The sequence below is a fragment of the Podarcis raffonei genome, chromosome 1 (genome assembly GCF_027172205.1).
Source record: "Podarcis raffonei isolate rPodRaf1 chromosome 1, rPodRaf1.pri, whole genome shotgun sequence".
NCBI lineage: Eukaryota > Metazoa > Chordata > Lepidosauria > Squamata > Lacertidae > Podarcis > Podarcis raffonei.
This window is the reverse complement of record NC_070602.1, coordinates 46,858,907-46,874,737: the sequence shown is the minus strand read 5'-3', so window position 1 is coordinate 46,874,737 and position 15,831 is coordinate 46,858,907. Positions and strand designations below refer to the sequence as shown.

The following is a 15,831-nucleotide window of genomic DNA, read 5'->3' as shown; positions in this document are numbered from 1 at the left end:
GTGTCTCAGAATGGATCACACCAGGAATATGAATGCAAGAACCCTCCCTTTGGGAAGCCACCTTGGAAACTGCAGACTGGCATTCTAGAGACTTGGAAGAAAAGCCCAGCTCTCACATTCAAACACAGCGCTAATGAAATTCAAACAATGAACCGACCATTCGGATTTATCTCCAATGTCTCCTAGGGCTGAATAGTTCCTTTTAGCAGCACAGTGCTCATTCAGATTTGGTTTCCCTTGGAAGGACATCACTAGAGGCTTATGCTATTTTGTAATATTTTATTTATATACAGGTTGAACACAGGTGGAGTCACAGCTTGACCCTCTAACGGACAGCTAAATTGGACAGAGAGGCAGCCCTAACCCCTGATGCACTTAGCTTACAGAATCTTAAAACTTAAGTCTCTCTATTGATCAGAGTCTCCGACTCAAATTACAGTTTCCCAAATTACATTGTCCTTAGCGAAGAATGGGGGACATGCTATCTTTTCAGGTATTTCCTAGCCATTCTGAAGAATTAAGTAAGATTGTCTTAACAGTTAGCTCCAAGGAAAACCCACCACCAACAGAATACCCCCCAGGCTTAGCAAGTTCAAAACTCTCAGACATTGCCTTAAGCTAGGGTTTCCCAAACATTGGGGACATCTAGTAGCATACCGTACAGCACTGATGCTCTTTCTGTAGTGTGTGCTTTATTGCCATTAGTTTTTGAAAAGAACTTTAGGGAACTGTGAGTACTCTTCATCTTCACTGTCTGGAGCCAATCTCCCCCTGAGCCTCTAGCAATAGTCAACAGTATGTTGTGGGGCAGAGATGTGCTATTTTCAAACACATCTGTGATCCTGACAATTCCATCTTTGTCTCAATAAAGGAGAGAGAGGACATCTGTGCTTAATTCCCCTTCCAAATTGTCACCTTAGAGCTAGAATACAACTAAGATAGGTTGTATTTAGGAACCACTGCCCTACCCTCATGTGACTCAATAGGTGAAGGATGACAGACAGAATCACAGCAAGGAACGAGATGAGTGATTGTTAAATGAAAGTAATTTATTTATTCATTATTTAAAAGACCAGATTTTGGAGAGGCCTAGGGGGCCACAAATAATATTTTGTTATTACAGTGGGGTACCTATGGGAGCAGTTAAACTTTTTTTTTTAAAAAAAAAGACAAACCTTGTGAGCACAGAACACTTTAAGTAAGGAAATTTGCATATACTACTGCTATATATACCTTATGATAGTTAAATCACCACAATGGCTTGTTTTGGTCCAAGAATAATCTAGTTTCAAAGCAAGATCTGAACTGCATAAATGCAACTCTCTGTTTTCAGAAAGAATAAAGAAGGAAGGTGGGGGAGTAAGCCTAGCATAGAGTGCAGGTCTCCAAAGCAGACTGGCAATGTCAGTTTCATTCAGCAATCAGAAATAAGAGAAAAGATCCTTTGATGTTTGAGGATCCCCACTCCTATGCCTGCTTAGGACACCATCTCTATCAACCACTGCAGTGAATTCATTCTTGTGTTGTAGAAACATTTCATACCCACTATTTATTTATAGATACAATTTCTGGGCCAAAGGACTGAGATTCACAGTAAAACAAAATCTGCTTTGTCTAAGACCTTTTCCCAAAAGGCCAGAGGCCTTCCTACTAGGAATAATTGGGGATGAAATCAAAAAAGAAGATAAGACATTATTCCAGTATGCTACAGTTGCCGCTAGAATATTAATTGCCCAAAATTGGAAAAGTCCAAACACCCCAGCGATTAGAGATTGGCAAATAAAATTATTTGAATTTGTTGAATTAGCAAAAATGACACAAAAAAATCAGAAACCAAAAAAATACAAAGTTTATTAGCGACTGGAATAAATTTATGATATACATTGAAGGGAATTATAGAAACTTAAAAACTATAGCAGGTTTGATATAGATCTTACGATGTGTAAACCATTAACAATTATCGGCTGCAGGAAAAAGAAAGTATTTATATTAAGAAGCCTGAAATCGGGAGGGATGGAGGTCAATAGGTGTGTAGAGGAAAGATTTAAACATATAAAGATATAAAGACTCAAGTGTGAAGACAAAGAACTGTAACGGAAACTGATGTTATTTTTATGTTATGTTTGGATATCTCTTTTGTAATTGTTGATTTGTTTTCCCTTTTGGTTATCTAAGTGAAATTCAATAAAAAGAAATGGAAAAAAAAAGACCTGGCTGATATTGACCCCATAACATATTACAAAAAAAGAATGTTTTTACAAAAAAAATGACTTTGGAGGTCAACTGTGTGCCTAAGTTCCTAACCAGATCCCTCAGCCCAAGACGTTTTAGTGGACCTTGGACTGTTGTCAGGTAAAACTGGCCACATTCTACCCAGAGGTTGGCAATAACTGAACAAATGTTTGTACTGCAGGATTTTATGGGCTACAAAACTAATTTACACTGCTAGACAGTTCCAGTACATTTAGAACAGTTGTTTTCACCCCAGAAATAATTATTTATAAACGGTACTGTTTACAAATGGAGATCCCTTTCCTGTCATAACCCACCAAGTATAAAATGAATTCAGCTTTCATCCTGGGAGGGGAAAAGAAGTTAATTTCTTTCCTTGTCCCGGCATCAATCATGAAAGGAAGCATACACAGTGAATCCTAGGTTCCAGCAGAGGTTGCTTTTACTGTGTGCTCAAGGCTTGAATCTGGGGAACCTCTCAGATAATTGTGTCTATGTAGGCGGCATTGACATGGTTGAAGAGAATGGCTTCAGGAGACTATAAGTTAGCCGATCAATTTATTGAGTCAAAAAACAAAGATTATCAATTCACATATCCACTCTTGATCAATGCCATATCGGAGACAGAGCATGCCCAATACCCAATGCCCAATACCATTATTTGCAACCACCAGGAAACAATCATCTCATTTTGCAAAGCTTTTAGCTTCCTTTTGGTTATCTTCCCCCAAAGCAATATAAATTGCCCAGCAAGGAAAAGTGGCCCTGCCATCTCCCCTTCCTTTTGCTATGTTGCCATATCCAAATAGGAGAATAGTTGCACACCACTAAAATTGCATACCAGTGAAGACTTTCACTAGTATGACTATGTCTCGAGTCTGTTCTGCCGTTGATTCTAGCAGGTGTTTTTCCTTATGTCTTTCATAACTTCTTCAAGGATTTACCATATTTTTTGCTCTATAAGACTCACTTTTTCCCTCCCAAAAAGTAAGGGGAAATGTGTGTGCATCTTATGGAGCGAATACAGGCTGCACAGCTATCCCAGAAGCCAGAACAGCAAGAGGGATCACTGTGCAGCAATCCCTCTTGCTGTTCTGGCTTCTGAGATTCAGAATATTATTTTTTCTTGTTTTCCTCCTTATGGTCTGGTGCGTCTTATAGAGCGAAAAATACGGTACTCATTTTTTTCATTTTGCCTTAGAGCAGGAGTGGGGGATCTTTTCCAGATCGCGGTCTGGATTCTCACCTTCCCCAACTCCTGACAAAGCCACTGCCATCAGATGAAGACTTTACTTTGCCCAGGGGGTGGATTTCAAACTGCAAACCCTGCTTTTGGAAGGAATTGCATATTTACTTGCTCCATACCTGACAATGTATATGGTGTCAGGTGTAGGGCAAGTGGGTGTGGCTTGGGGGAAATGACCTTGTGGGCCAAATTAAGGCTGCTGCCCATGGGCTGGTGGTTCCCCACCACTGTTTTATATAGCACATCCATTTTCACATTCATTCATAAAGCATCAAAACGTGCTCTGAAATTTGTGTTCAGAATACAAGACAACCCACTCCCTCGTGGGTTTCTGCATTCTCCCATTTTCAGTGACAAATAGCAATGGCTAAATGTGGTCTTTAAACTGCCTGCACAGTGAGGTCTTAAATACAAGTTTAATCTTCCAAAAGACACTCCATATCATTTTCACACTCTCATTCAATAGAATTTTACTAGCTGTCAGTAGCTATCCCAAATATTCATGATGTGAGGTTCAGAATATCACTTCTTTTATCTGTTCAGGAAGCAAGTAAAGGAGAGTTAAAATTGTTTGTGAAGTACAGGATGAATTGTTTTTCCACTACCCAAGTCCTCCGAGGGAAAAAGAAGGGCAAACCTTGGAATGTGTCCTAAATGTTAACAAATTCCACAGTGCATCACCTTTCTCTGGTCACGCTCAGCTACAGAACTTATCCAACTCCCTTGTGTTAAGCTATGAAGTCTAGCCTGTGTGAACCTACTGCACCTTTCTGTGCATTCGTTTCATGGATTTCTTTCTTACCTCAGCTATATATAGAAAAAGAAAAAGCAAGCAACCCCTAAGGCATCCCACTACACATACTCAAATGACTGTAAAAAAATAAAATCAATGCTTTACTCTGAAAAGATGTAAGTAGCAGAGGCTCCTCCTCCTGTCCAACTTCTCCCCCTGACTCTCAGCCACCTGTTTGCTTCTTGTCTTTCATGTGCCTGGGACCTGGGCCCTGCCACTCTACAAGGGGAAGAGAGATCTGAATCATGCCACCAATATGTGTGTAATTTTAAATGATTAAATTTAAATAGCAATTATTTATTTAACTAATACACATACGTGACAATTTACCCTATAATGTTTCATATTTGTATATGAATTTATGTATAATTATTTGTTATCCTGCCCTTCGGTTCTACAACTCCTACAGCTTGCAGTCCAATTAAGAACAAATAAGCAACCAAATAATATGAATTTAAATGAGTATCAAAATAAAATAAAATAAGCTAACTGAAGTAACACTGGTTTTGGCCTATGTAGTCATGGAAATTGCAGGAGCCAGGACAATGAAACCCACTAGTGCACTGGGTTCCCCCCCATTCCCCATGTGCCCCCCGATTGGCTCGGGGTGGTGGGGAGTGCCCCCGTAACAATGCATGGAGGTAGGAGAAGAAAAACTGTTCCGTCCATGTTTGCACTGATGAATTATTGCCTTAGAACAGGGGTAGGCAACCTAAGGCCCGTGGGCTGGATGCGGCCCAATCGCCTTCTCAATCCAGCCAGCAGACAGTCCGGGAATCAGTGTTTTTTTACATGAGTGGAATGTGTCCTTTTATTTAAAATGCATCTCTGGGTTATTTGTGGGGCATAGGAATTCGTTCTCCCCCCCCCCCAATATAGTCTGGCCCACCACATGGTCTGAGGGATGGTGGACCGGCCCGTGGCTGAAAAAGGTTGCTGACCCCTGCCTTAGAACAATGTTGAACTCCATCTGATATCTGAGAAAAGCGGAGGAGAATGTGAAATTCAGAAAATTCTGCAGAGAACGGAAATCAATAACAGATGTGGGTGCAAACAAATTGGAGTGGTGCATAATGAGAAAGGAGAAGTGTTATAGAGGAGAAATAGAAAAGGAGGGGTGGTTAACAGAAGGAAGAGTTCAAAGGAAGCTGTGGGGTGCAAAGAAAGAAGAGAGCATGTGGGACACAGTTAGTGAAATGATGTGCTCCTCTCAAATTAACAAGTGAATGTAAAAGAAGCCCTTGGTTTAGAGCTGTGGTTCCCAACCTTTTTGGGGGGGCCATGACCCACCTAAGCATCTCTAAAATCATGACTGCCCACCCCCACGACATATAATTCTTTTTATTCAAACTCCTATTCACGTGGAGGAAGCCTAAAAGGCTATTCACTGTTAATAACTCATTCTCAAATTGCCCCCCTTAAAAATCAATTTGCCCCCCTGTGGGGCGAGTGCCCTACGTTGGGAACCACAGGGTTAGAGGAAATAAAATATCCTATTTATCTAGAGCATCCATTTACTACTTTTTCAATTAAAAATTCTGGGGCTGGCATATACTCTACTGTGTAAAAAAGCAGGACTGCTGTTGAAAAATGCAGAATTCTTTTGGAACTGGAACTCTGCTGCTGAAGAGCCGGCTGACTCATCCTGAACATAATGGAGGTAGATAGGGCAGGGGAGTAAGAAAAGTAAGACACCTATGTTTAAAATATTAAAAGACAATTCCTCAAGGTGCCTTTGCAAAGCCTCTTTAATATGCTATACCTGTTCTTTTACAAACCACTTAAATAGCCTGAAGTGCAGGATTTAAAATGAAATGCCCTCGAGGCCTGGGCCGAGAAAGAGGAAATGTTACATAGTGCAGAGTTTCAAAACTTCCCTTCTTTTCTTCTGTTCTTCAAAAACGGCGTAATTGTATGAAAAATTCACTGACATTTTCTGCTAGGATTTGAAGTCTTTAAAACGTCAAACTTGCATCTTGAAGTCTCATCTACTGCAGTGTCTTTAAAGAGAAAATCTGCTGGGTCATCACAATTATATCTGTACCATGTGCTCCTAAGTCTTAAAAAACAAAAAACAAAAAACAAACCCAAAACCCCCACCTCTGTATTTGAAACCATTTTTAAATATATGCTCCAGTCTTCCCATTATTCATGTAGCCAGCCCTACTCTACACTGGAACAGTTTGTTGTCTTTTGACGCCACAATGGCACTGGAGTACCTGGTAAAAAATAACTGAGGAGGCTGAAATGACACAGTCCAAAGGCCCAGGCCTCCTTGAGTATGTTCAAATAAACAAACAACAATCCAATTCTATCAGGATACAAGTAATTACTGTACAGTATCTAACCAAACACTACTACTACTACTACTACACAGCCACAATAAGTTTCAAAATGGTGCTTATGTGGGAGCAACTTGGAAGTCTAATAGGGTTACATACCCTACATATATGTAAATAAATTGTGGGATTTAGTCACAGTCTTTTGGCTGATAAGTCTAGTGAAATGTTCTTCAATATTTCATTGAAGGTATCAGGTCTTTAAATCAAACTAATTTGCTTTTCCTTGGGGCTTAAATGGCATAGCAATAAAGAAGGATTCACTTCAAGATTCTCTAAATACCAGTCAAAGTAACTTCTATACTGACATCTAGTGAACTTCTATAGCAACAAGAAATAACACAAGAATTTTAAGCATTTACATAGTACTTTTCATGTTTAAAGTGCTTTACAAATGCTCACTTCCAAATCCTCTGTAGGTAAAATGAGAATATATGCCTTTCTATTATTCTTTTTTATATTTCCAGGAAGCATTTGGATATATATTTTTTTAAAAAAATACCACTTTGTTTTTGTAGCTAATATTCCAGTTTCTTGGAAAGTGTCATTAGAAACATCTAGAGAAGTTACGATTCAGAAAATTTGCATTCAAAATATTATTGATAAAATTGCCAACATTGTTATATGTATATTTTTGGACCACTGCATTCAGGCTTTTTCATCTGGATTCTGCATTCTGGCTTTTTCATTTGAGGCTGGCAAAGATGAGGAGTTTTTAGAAATCACAATTAGCCTGAACCATCATCAATTGCCATGGGTGAAAAGTTGCTATGATTACCAGACAGAAAAAAGGACATACTGACATAATAACCATAAAAGGTACAGCTTCTCATGCAGGTGAAGAAAATAAAAAGCTGCACCTGCCAACATTCAGTCTTCATATAACCATTTGAAGTACATGTACCAGCATGGATTTACTACACCCTGATGTGGCTAACTACATTTTACTCAAAGTAGACCCATTTAAATGAACGGACCTAAGTTAGTCAGGTCCATTAATTCAAATGGATCTACTCAGAGTACAGTATTGGGTACAACTCCAACATTCTAACCCTGACAATGAGAAGTTCATAACAAACTATTAATCTCATCATCGCTTTGGGGACCTTGGCCAAAAAGAGGTATCAAGGAAATATGAAATATACCCCAAATGCGCAGCTGCTTTCGTGTGAATATAGAAGGGCTCTTGGTGGTAAGCTAACATATTAAAGCAATTCTGAGAATTTGTCACAAACACATAGCTATATCAGCAGGAACTTTGAGGCCACTTTATCTCATCTAAAATTATTTCAGCTTCTCTGTATAGAACACAATTTTTGAGCCTCCCCCCGTCATAAGATGAGCTCTGCTGGATCAGACTGAAGGCCTATCTAGTTCAGCATTCTGTTCTCACAGTGACTACCTAGATCTTTGAAAATGCATGGGCCTATCTGTCAATTTTGGGTTCGCTCGTGTTATTATTTTTCCAATCTTAAATTCATTTTGGTACATTTCCACATCAGTTTGAGATTTTTTATTTACTTTAAAAGTCTTTATGGTTTATTTATTTTTTGCATTTTAGTGTGCATTTCTCATGCACAATTTTACCCAGTATACACATTTTTGCAAGCACCTTCCTAATATAATGCATTTTTGTACATTTAACTAGGATTGCCCTAGTACAGACATTTTTGATTGGAGAACTGAATTAAGAGAAGTGCTGATTTTCAAGAATAGCTGTGTTTTGTTTACATATTGTTTTGCGATGTGTGAACTGGATGTGTTTGCATTAAAATGCAAACCAAATTTCTTCTCCGGCCTTACCTATGAGAAGCCCACAAACAGAATACAACCGCCATAGCACACTCCTGCTTGTGATCCCCAGCAATTGTATTCAGAAGCATGCCACCTCTGATTTTGGAGGTTACCAACATGACTTGGAGATTACATAATGACTAGAAACCTAGAAACCTTATCTTCCATGAATCTGTCTAACCCTTCTTTCAAAGCTGTTCAAGCTGGTGGCTCTCAATACATATTGTGGTAGAGAATTCTACTGCTTAACTATGGACTGTGTTAAGAAGTTTTATCTGTCCTGAATATCCCACAGCCTTAAACAGGCTAGATGATCTGATCACAGAACATTCAAAAACAACACACACAGCCAGCATTGTTGCCACATTTTCTCCAGCTACTGTTATCATGGGAACGGCTGGGGCTCCATCTATGTACAACAGCTTGGGCTCATACTAACACTTCCGCATGTGTCCGAAGAGGGACCACTGTAATTGATTGCATGAAAAGGGAAACTCAGTAAAGCCATGATGTATTTTTAAAAAGGATATCATCCCTTCACTCCTCTCTGCTGTGTTCTCTTAGCTTAGTTCAAAACGTAGGCTCAAATAGAGTCTAAGATTATTCACCAGAAGCAAAGCCATTTCTATCAACAACCAATTCTGCATGAAAGGAAAAACAAAAATTGCAGTATTAATTATGCAACTGCATTAAACCTTCCATCAACTGGGATGTGCAGCAATGAACTAGGCTTGAAAGCAAAATTTATTTAAATTAAGCAAATGACTTTTGTTAGTAGAATTCTAATGAATAACAATAAGCTGCTGTTGTTTGATATGAGTACAAAGAAAGTATCTGAATCACTCACAAACCTTGCACATGCTAAATTGCGCTTCCAAGTTTTCTTAAAAATAAATAAATAAATTAGGGGGTGCAGCCAAGTTGCCATACTAATGAATTTATTCTCTGCAAATCAACTTACACAGAGAAATTAGCAAAGGTTTATCTTCATTAAACTTGGAACATAGGCCTTATTGGACCTGCTTAACAAGAAGGGAGGGGGAAAATGATCAGTGATCATCATCAATCCCCTGCCGCATGAAGTCACTGCAATTAGTTTACTGAAAAGCCAATTAAATGTAGAAAGCCTGGCTAGACAAGAGAAGACAATAGTAGAGTCTGCTTCTGCTTTACTGGTTATTTACTCTATGTCTCTCACTCACATACACACGTATCCAATACAGGGCTGTCCACCGCCAATTACCCTATGGAAATATTTCCAAGAGAGAGAGAAGAAAGTAGGGGGAAAGAGGAAATCTTTTACATGCAAAAGCTCCCTAGTTCATGTCTAGGTAGGGCTAGGAGAGAATCCTCTCTGAAATCCTGAGGAGCTGCTGCCAGCCAGTACCAGCTGAGTTAGATGGACCAGAGGTCTGAGGTAGGTTCCTAGATTCTATGTATACAGATAAAGATCACTTCAGAGCCTGTATCAACTGAACCATCCCTGCTCGCGCTCCTGTCAGGTCTTTCTACCACCAACTACCTGTGGGGAAGGATCCCAATGACTTTTTATTAGTTAATTTTTAAAAAAAATGTAATTTAATGTTTCTGTAAGATGCCTGGGGAGGATTTATATCCTTAATGCCAGGGTAATAAATAAACAAGTACAGTGGTACCTCGGGTTACATACACTTCAGGTTACATACGCTTCAGATTACAGACTCCGCTAACGCAGAAGTAGTACCTCGGGTTAAGAACTTTGCTTCAGGATGAGAACAGAAATCGCGGCGCGGCGGCAGCGGGAGGCCCCATTAGCTAAAGTGGTGCTTCAGGTTAAGAACAGTTTCAGGTTAAGAACGGACCTCCGGAACGAATTAAGTACTTTGCCATGAAGTTATAGTTCATACATTGTTTTCCAGTTTTTGATTTGCCTTAATTAAAAAAGCAGGAGATAATATTCCAACATCCTTCTAAGGCCACACTGCCCAATAGACCTAAATTGAAGGCAAGTCCACAATGCAACTTCCACAATGCAAGCCTACAAACAACTTCTAAGGAGCAGCAGTTTAATGCAATCTGCTCAGCGACCAAAATCATGACTAAACGGTATTACAGATGCCATTCTTGTTTATGTCCTTGCTACTCTCCGATACCAAGGAAATTCTCCAACTTTTTGAAGGCAGCCCAGTCCTGTAAGGCTAAACCTCAAAAGAGCTAGTCAAGCCTTTTATTTCTTGTTCACTATCCTTCAGACTTTACCTGCTCAGTGCTGCACAGAGTCCATACATATTTTAACACAGAAAGTGGCCTGTGAGGAAATTAAACGTACTGAACCAAAAGGGCAGCTGCCTGGGGTCTCAATGCTCTGAGGGCACACACACAGCTCAGCAAAATGCAAATGTCCTAGTCAATACCAGGGCAAATTCCAGGTTTGAGGGGGGCCTCAGCAAAGTGGCTTTAGGTGGGCTCCCCTCCTACACCAGAGGAGTCTGGTGGGCTTACCTGGCAGTGGCACCTGGCAACAGTGCTGCATCAGCATTGGACAGATTAGAACTGCCATTTAAAATTTCCGACAGTGGTTCCAATGCAATGATGCTCCAGGGCGTTATGGAGAATTTTATATGGTGGCTCCAAACTACTTGGCAGTGGGTCAGGCAAGTGTCAGTTCAGCAGCAGTGTGCTCTGCCAGCGACAACCCAAAAATGCCATGCACTGATACTGGGGCTGAGGCAATGCAAATTCAACTTCACAGTTATTTACACTCAGAAACTGGGAATATATAGAACCCAAGAAAACAAAAATAGGCACACCAAGTTCTATGCTAAGAAAATCAAGATGTTGTGCTCAGTGAATTAATTTCATCTGTAATGAAATTTGCACAAGCCAGAAGCTTGAGTTCATAATCACATTGCCCATATATTTCAAGCCTAACTCCTCAACCAGGATGTTCAGAAATTTCCTTTTAAAATGCAATGTTTGACAAAATTTGCAAGAGATTTCAGATTCGTTGCTCTACAAAAAAATAAAATAAAATAGGACTTAAAGCCCAACTTTCCAAGCTGTGCCTTTGCTTGCTGTGTGTTGGAGTGTTTGCTGCTATTATGAAATAGACTTTATGGCCTAATCTGGGAGTGCAACTTTCAGTAACCATAGCACCTTGGTTAAGTATGTGTTCATGTGTCAGCTCCCATACATGTATGTGTGCATGCCTGTGCTAATTGGCAGAACCCAGTGTAGACAGTTTGTCTAGTTCTCTTGAAGCTTGTGTTCTCCAAGTACAGGGGAGGATAATTCAGCTTACCTTGCTGTGGAGCTTCTGAGCATCATAGCGAATTTGGGCAAACTCACGGAGCCCAAAAGACCCACCAATTATAAGCAGCTGAAATATAAAAAAGAAAAAAAAATAACCAGAATAGAAGCAAAGGAGTACCCAGAACATTGTGAGCTAAAATACACTTTCAAAAAAGCAAGAGAGGAAAAAATAACTAGGATGGAAGGAAGGAAAGAAAAATCTAGAACACTATGTACAAAGCCAAGAAGCTGCTGGCATGAGCTGTTGCAAGGACTCTCAGGATAATGCATGTAAAGGTTTTAAACAGTCTAAAGGTGTTAAAGAAATGCCAAGCATGCTATAATACAATAGTGACTCAGACTCATTCGCACAGATTGCATGATGGCCCCTCGGTTTTCCAAAGCACATATATTAAAGTCAAAGCTTAATCTTTGTTCATTGATGCAGGCATGTGCATATAAGAGAGAGAGATGCATGGAGAATCTGCTCCAGGGAAGAGATTTGTTCTAGCTTCTGATAATCTAACTTGATTGACTGTCCATTTCATGTCAAATGGATGGGGCTACTAGTTTTCATTCACAAACATATCAAAAATGTCTCATTCTTGCACAGAGGACTTCAGAAGACTGTTTTTCTGAATCTCTCCTACCTCCCATTATATTTCTGACTGTATGTTTCACCTCCCCCAATGCCTTTTCCCTTTAACAGCATTTAGCAGCATTTAGGGAGCCTTAACATCATAGCTCTGGGACTTGTTCTCACCATTTTCAAACCTTTAACAATTGAAGCAACAATGCTCAGCTGGCTCATTCTGGTGCCAAGGTGAAAAGGACCCAATTAAGCTTTTGGAACAAGCCAGCAGATTGGAACCAGAATCCTATGGTAAGTTATTATGTAGCTAGATAAATCAGTCCCTTCTGCACCTATATCTCCATTATAGCTAATAGCTCCAAACCTCTGAGACTTATGAATAGGAGCAATATGTAAGAGAGAGAGAAAAACTGATATATCTATAGGAAGATGACATTTCTCTCTGTCATAAAATGCAAATACAATTTCTGAAATCTTTTACCAAGGCAAACATAGAGATGACATGCTCATAGTTCTGTATTAATATACTTCTTTTTGGCTATCCCTCGTAGCCAAGTAAGACTGTCTTCCATGAACATGGTCTTAACAGTGAGTCCATTACTGACTTTGGAGGCCAATTCTAGATCCACACGTCCTTCCACAGTGGGAACATTGGTTTCTGGGAGGGAGTTGATGACGGTGAGGGTTTGCCAAGCATGCCTTCCTCTTAGCTTATTTCTTCTTTTTGCCCTGAGTTCGAGCTTCTTAGAAGTCCATGACGTCTTTAGTAAGGGCTGTTCTCCAATTGGAGTGCTTGCAGACCAGTATTTCCCAGTTATCAGTGCCTATGTTACATTTTAGGTTTGCCTTGAGTTGGGAATAGAGTAGTTGCTTTGGAAGACGGTAATCAGGCATCTGAACAACATGGCCAGCCCAACAAAGTTGATGTTGAAGAATCATTGCTTCGACACTGGTGATCTTTGCTTTTTCCAGAACACTGACATTAGTTAGCCTGTCTTCCCAAGTGACATGTAAAACTGTTCGGAGATACTGCAGCTTTCTCTTCTAATATACAACAAGCGTGCGGAACTCCAAACACTCAGGCTATTTCCCCCAAAATTCACCAGCAAACCACTACTGACTTTTCAAACAAAAGCCTGGTTGGTATAGCCTTTACTACAAAAAGAGGACAAATAGAAGTCTCAGTGTATGACAGGAAATCAAACCATCCAAGTTGAAATTGGGAGGATGATACGGCCATGCCCTCCCCACACAAGCCTTGTACTTAGGAGCCAGAGGATACTTCAATTCAAATCCCCAATCCCTTTTGATTGGCAAAGGCTCTCCTGAGTTCCTATTTGCCTTATAGCAGGGGTAGGCAACCTAAGGCCCGTGGGCCAGATGTGGCCCAATCGCCTTCTAGATCCGGCCCGCGGACGGTCCAGGAATCAGCGTATTTTTACATGAGTAGAATGTGTCCTTTTATTTAAAATGCATCTCTGAGTTATTTGTGGGGCATAGGCATTCGTTCATTTCCCCCCAAAAAAATATAGTATGGCCCCCCACATGGTCTGAGGGACGGTGGACTGGCCCACGGCTGAAAAAGGTTGCTGAACCCTGCCTTATAGAGTTCCAGCTCTGCGCTCCAAATACCTGAAGCAATCTTCTCTAACTACAGGTGTTCTACTGCCACCGTATAGACTCTTATATCTTTGACTGATTTTGTCACAGCCTCAATATGTTGACCTAACAGAAGATGTAGTTTGAATGAACAAATATTTATTATTATAGTAACAGCTGAATATAACAAGTTCTTATTGTTTGTTTTCAATAACAGTGCTTGGATACTTTGTATTACTTAACACGTGCCTAGAATTCTAATTCTATCCTATACTTTCCCCTACTCCTCAGAGCCACACCAGCCAACCTTCTTCTTCCTCCAAAACCCAACTACCTCTTTTCCTCACACACAACTGTTCTAAAAGTCACACTCCACTCTTAGCCAATCAGCGTAAGACATGTGCCAATATCTCATTCACACCTTACTTTATATCTTACAACTATCTAAATAACATTCTACTGTATAGCTCTTAACATATAAATCTGCTCCTGGGCATGGTCGTCCAATTGGTGCTAAAGAAGGATAGAACTTTCTTTATGTATGCTACAACAGCAGCAAGAATACTTATTGCAAAGTACTGGAAGACACAAGATCTACCCACCCTGGAAGAATGGCAGATGAAGGTGATGGACTACATGGAACTGGTGGAAATGACTGGCAGAATCCGAGACCAGGGAGAAGAGTCGGTGGAGGAAGATTGGAAGAAATTTAAAGACTATTTACAGAAACATTGTAAAATTAATGAATGTTAGAAGGATGTTGGAATGAAGTTATGTGGTTTTAGCAGAAATGTTATAAAGGATTAGGAAAAACTGACTGTTAACTGGTGAAAGGAGGGAAAGTAAAGTTACATTATATTGAGATAAATTACAGGACAAAAATTTGGAAAGATGGAAAGGATTTGCTGAAATAGATAATTGAACTAGAATCCAAAAAAGGGAGGTGTGAGGAGGTCAAGGAAATAAGCAAATGAAAGATAAGTTATGGGAAGATTCGCTGTGTTTTTTAATGGATTTTATTTTTGCTGTTTTTTTCTTCTTTTTCTCTTTCTTTCTTTTTCCTTATTGTGATGTGTTGTTTTGTTTTTGTTTAATATGGTGTTTTTTGCTTTTGCTTTTTGTAACCTTTTAAACTTTAATATTATTTTTTAAAAAACATATAAATCTGCGCAAGTCAGTGACAATGACAAACACCACAGACACTTTTTGCAAAATAATAATAACGATAATAATTTATTATTTAAACCCCACCCATCCAGCTGGGTTTCCCCAGCCACTCTGGGCGGCTCCCAAAAGATTAAAAACAGAATAAAACATCAAATATTAAAAACTTCCCTAAACAGGGCTGCTTTCAGATGTTCAGATGTTCAGATAGTTGTTTATTTCCTTGACATTTGATGGGAGGCGTTCCACAGGGCGGGCACCACTACCGAGAAGGCCCTCTGCCTGGTCCCCTGTAACCTCATATCTCACAGTGAGGGAACCAACAGAAGGCCCTCGGAGCTGGACCTCTGTGTCCGGGCAGAACAATGAGGGTGGAGATGGTCCTTCATCTATAGTTCCACCCACTCTGTAAAGCATCCCACCTCTTAGTGTGTGTGTTGCAGGGATGAGGGATCTGAGGACCTCCAAAATTGCTAGACCCTAATTCCCATCAGCTGTAGCCAAGCTGGCCAAAGATCAGGAAGGATCAAATTTGTAGACCGGCAACATCTGGAGGGCCACAAGTTTCCCACCCCTGATTTACTGGGAGGAGCTGCAAACAGGGGCAAAAAAACATTCAGGGTGAAAGAAGCATTGCCTTCAAGCTGAATGACTTTCTGACATTGGTTACCTACATAGCATTGTAGCATCCTTATTTACAACACGATTTCCAACTGGCTGGGATTAGTCCCAGAAACAATCAGAAACAGTGCTAAGAGGAAATTAAAAGGGGTAATTTACAGACATTCAACAAAAGCATAGG

At 40.0% G+C, this 15,831-nt stretch overlaps 1 protein-coding gene across 1 annotated transcript in view; it reads right to left on the bottom strand.

Annotated features, from left to right (window-relative positions):
* The window catches only part of LOC128412025 (cytochrome c oxidase assembly protein COX16 homolog, mitochondrial), a 38,282-nt gene that overhangs the window by 17,334 nt on the left and 5,117 nt on the right, over window positions 1-15,831 (bottom strand). Inside the window, 1 exon segment of the mRNA XM_053384808.1 lies at window positions 11,685-11,762. Coding sequence (XP_053240783.1) covers window positions 11,685-11,762 — 78 coding nt within the window.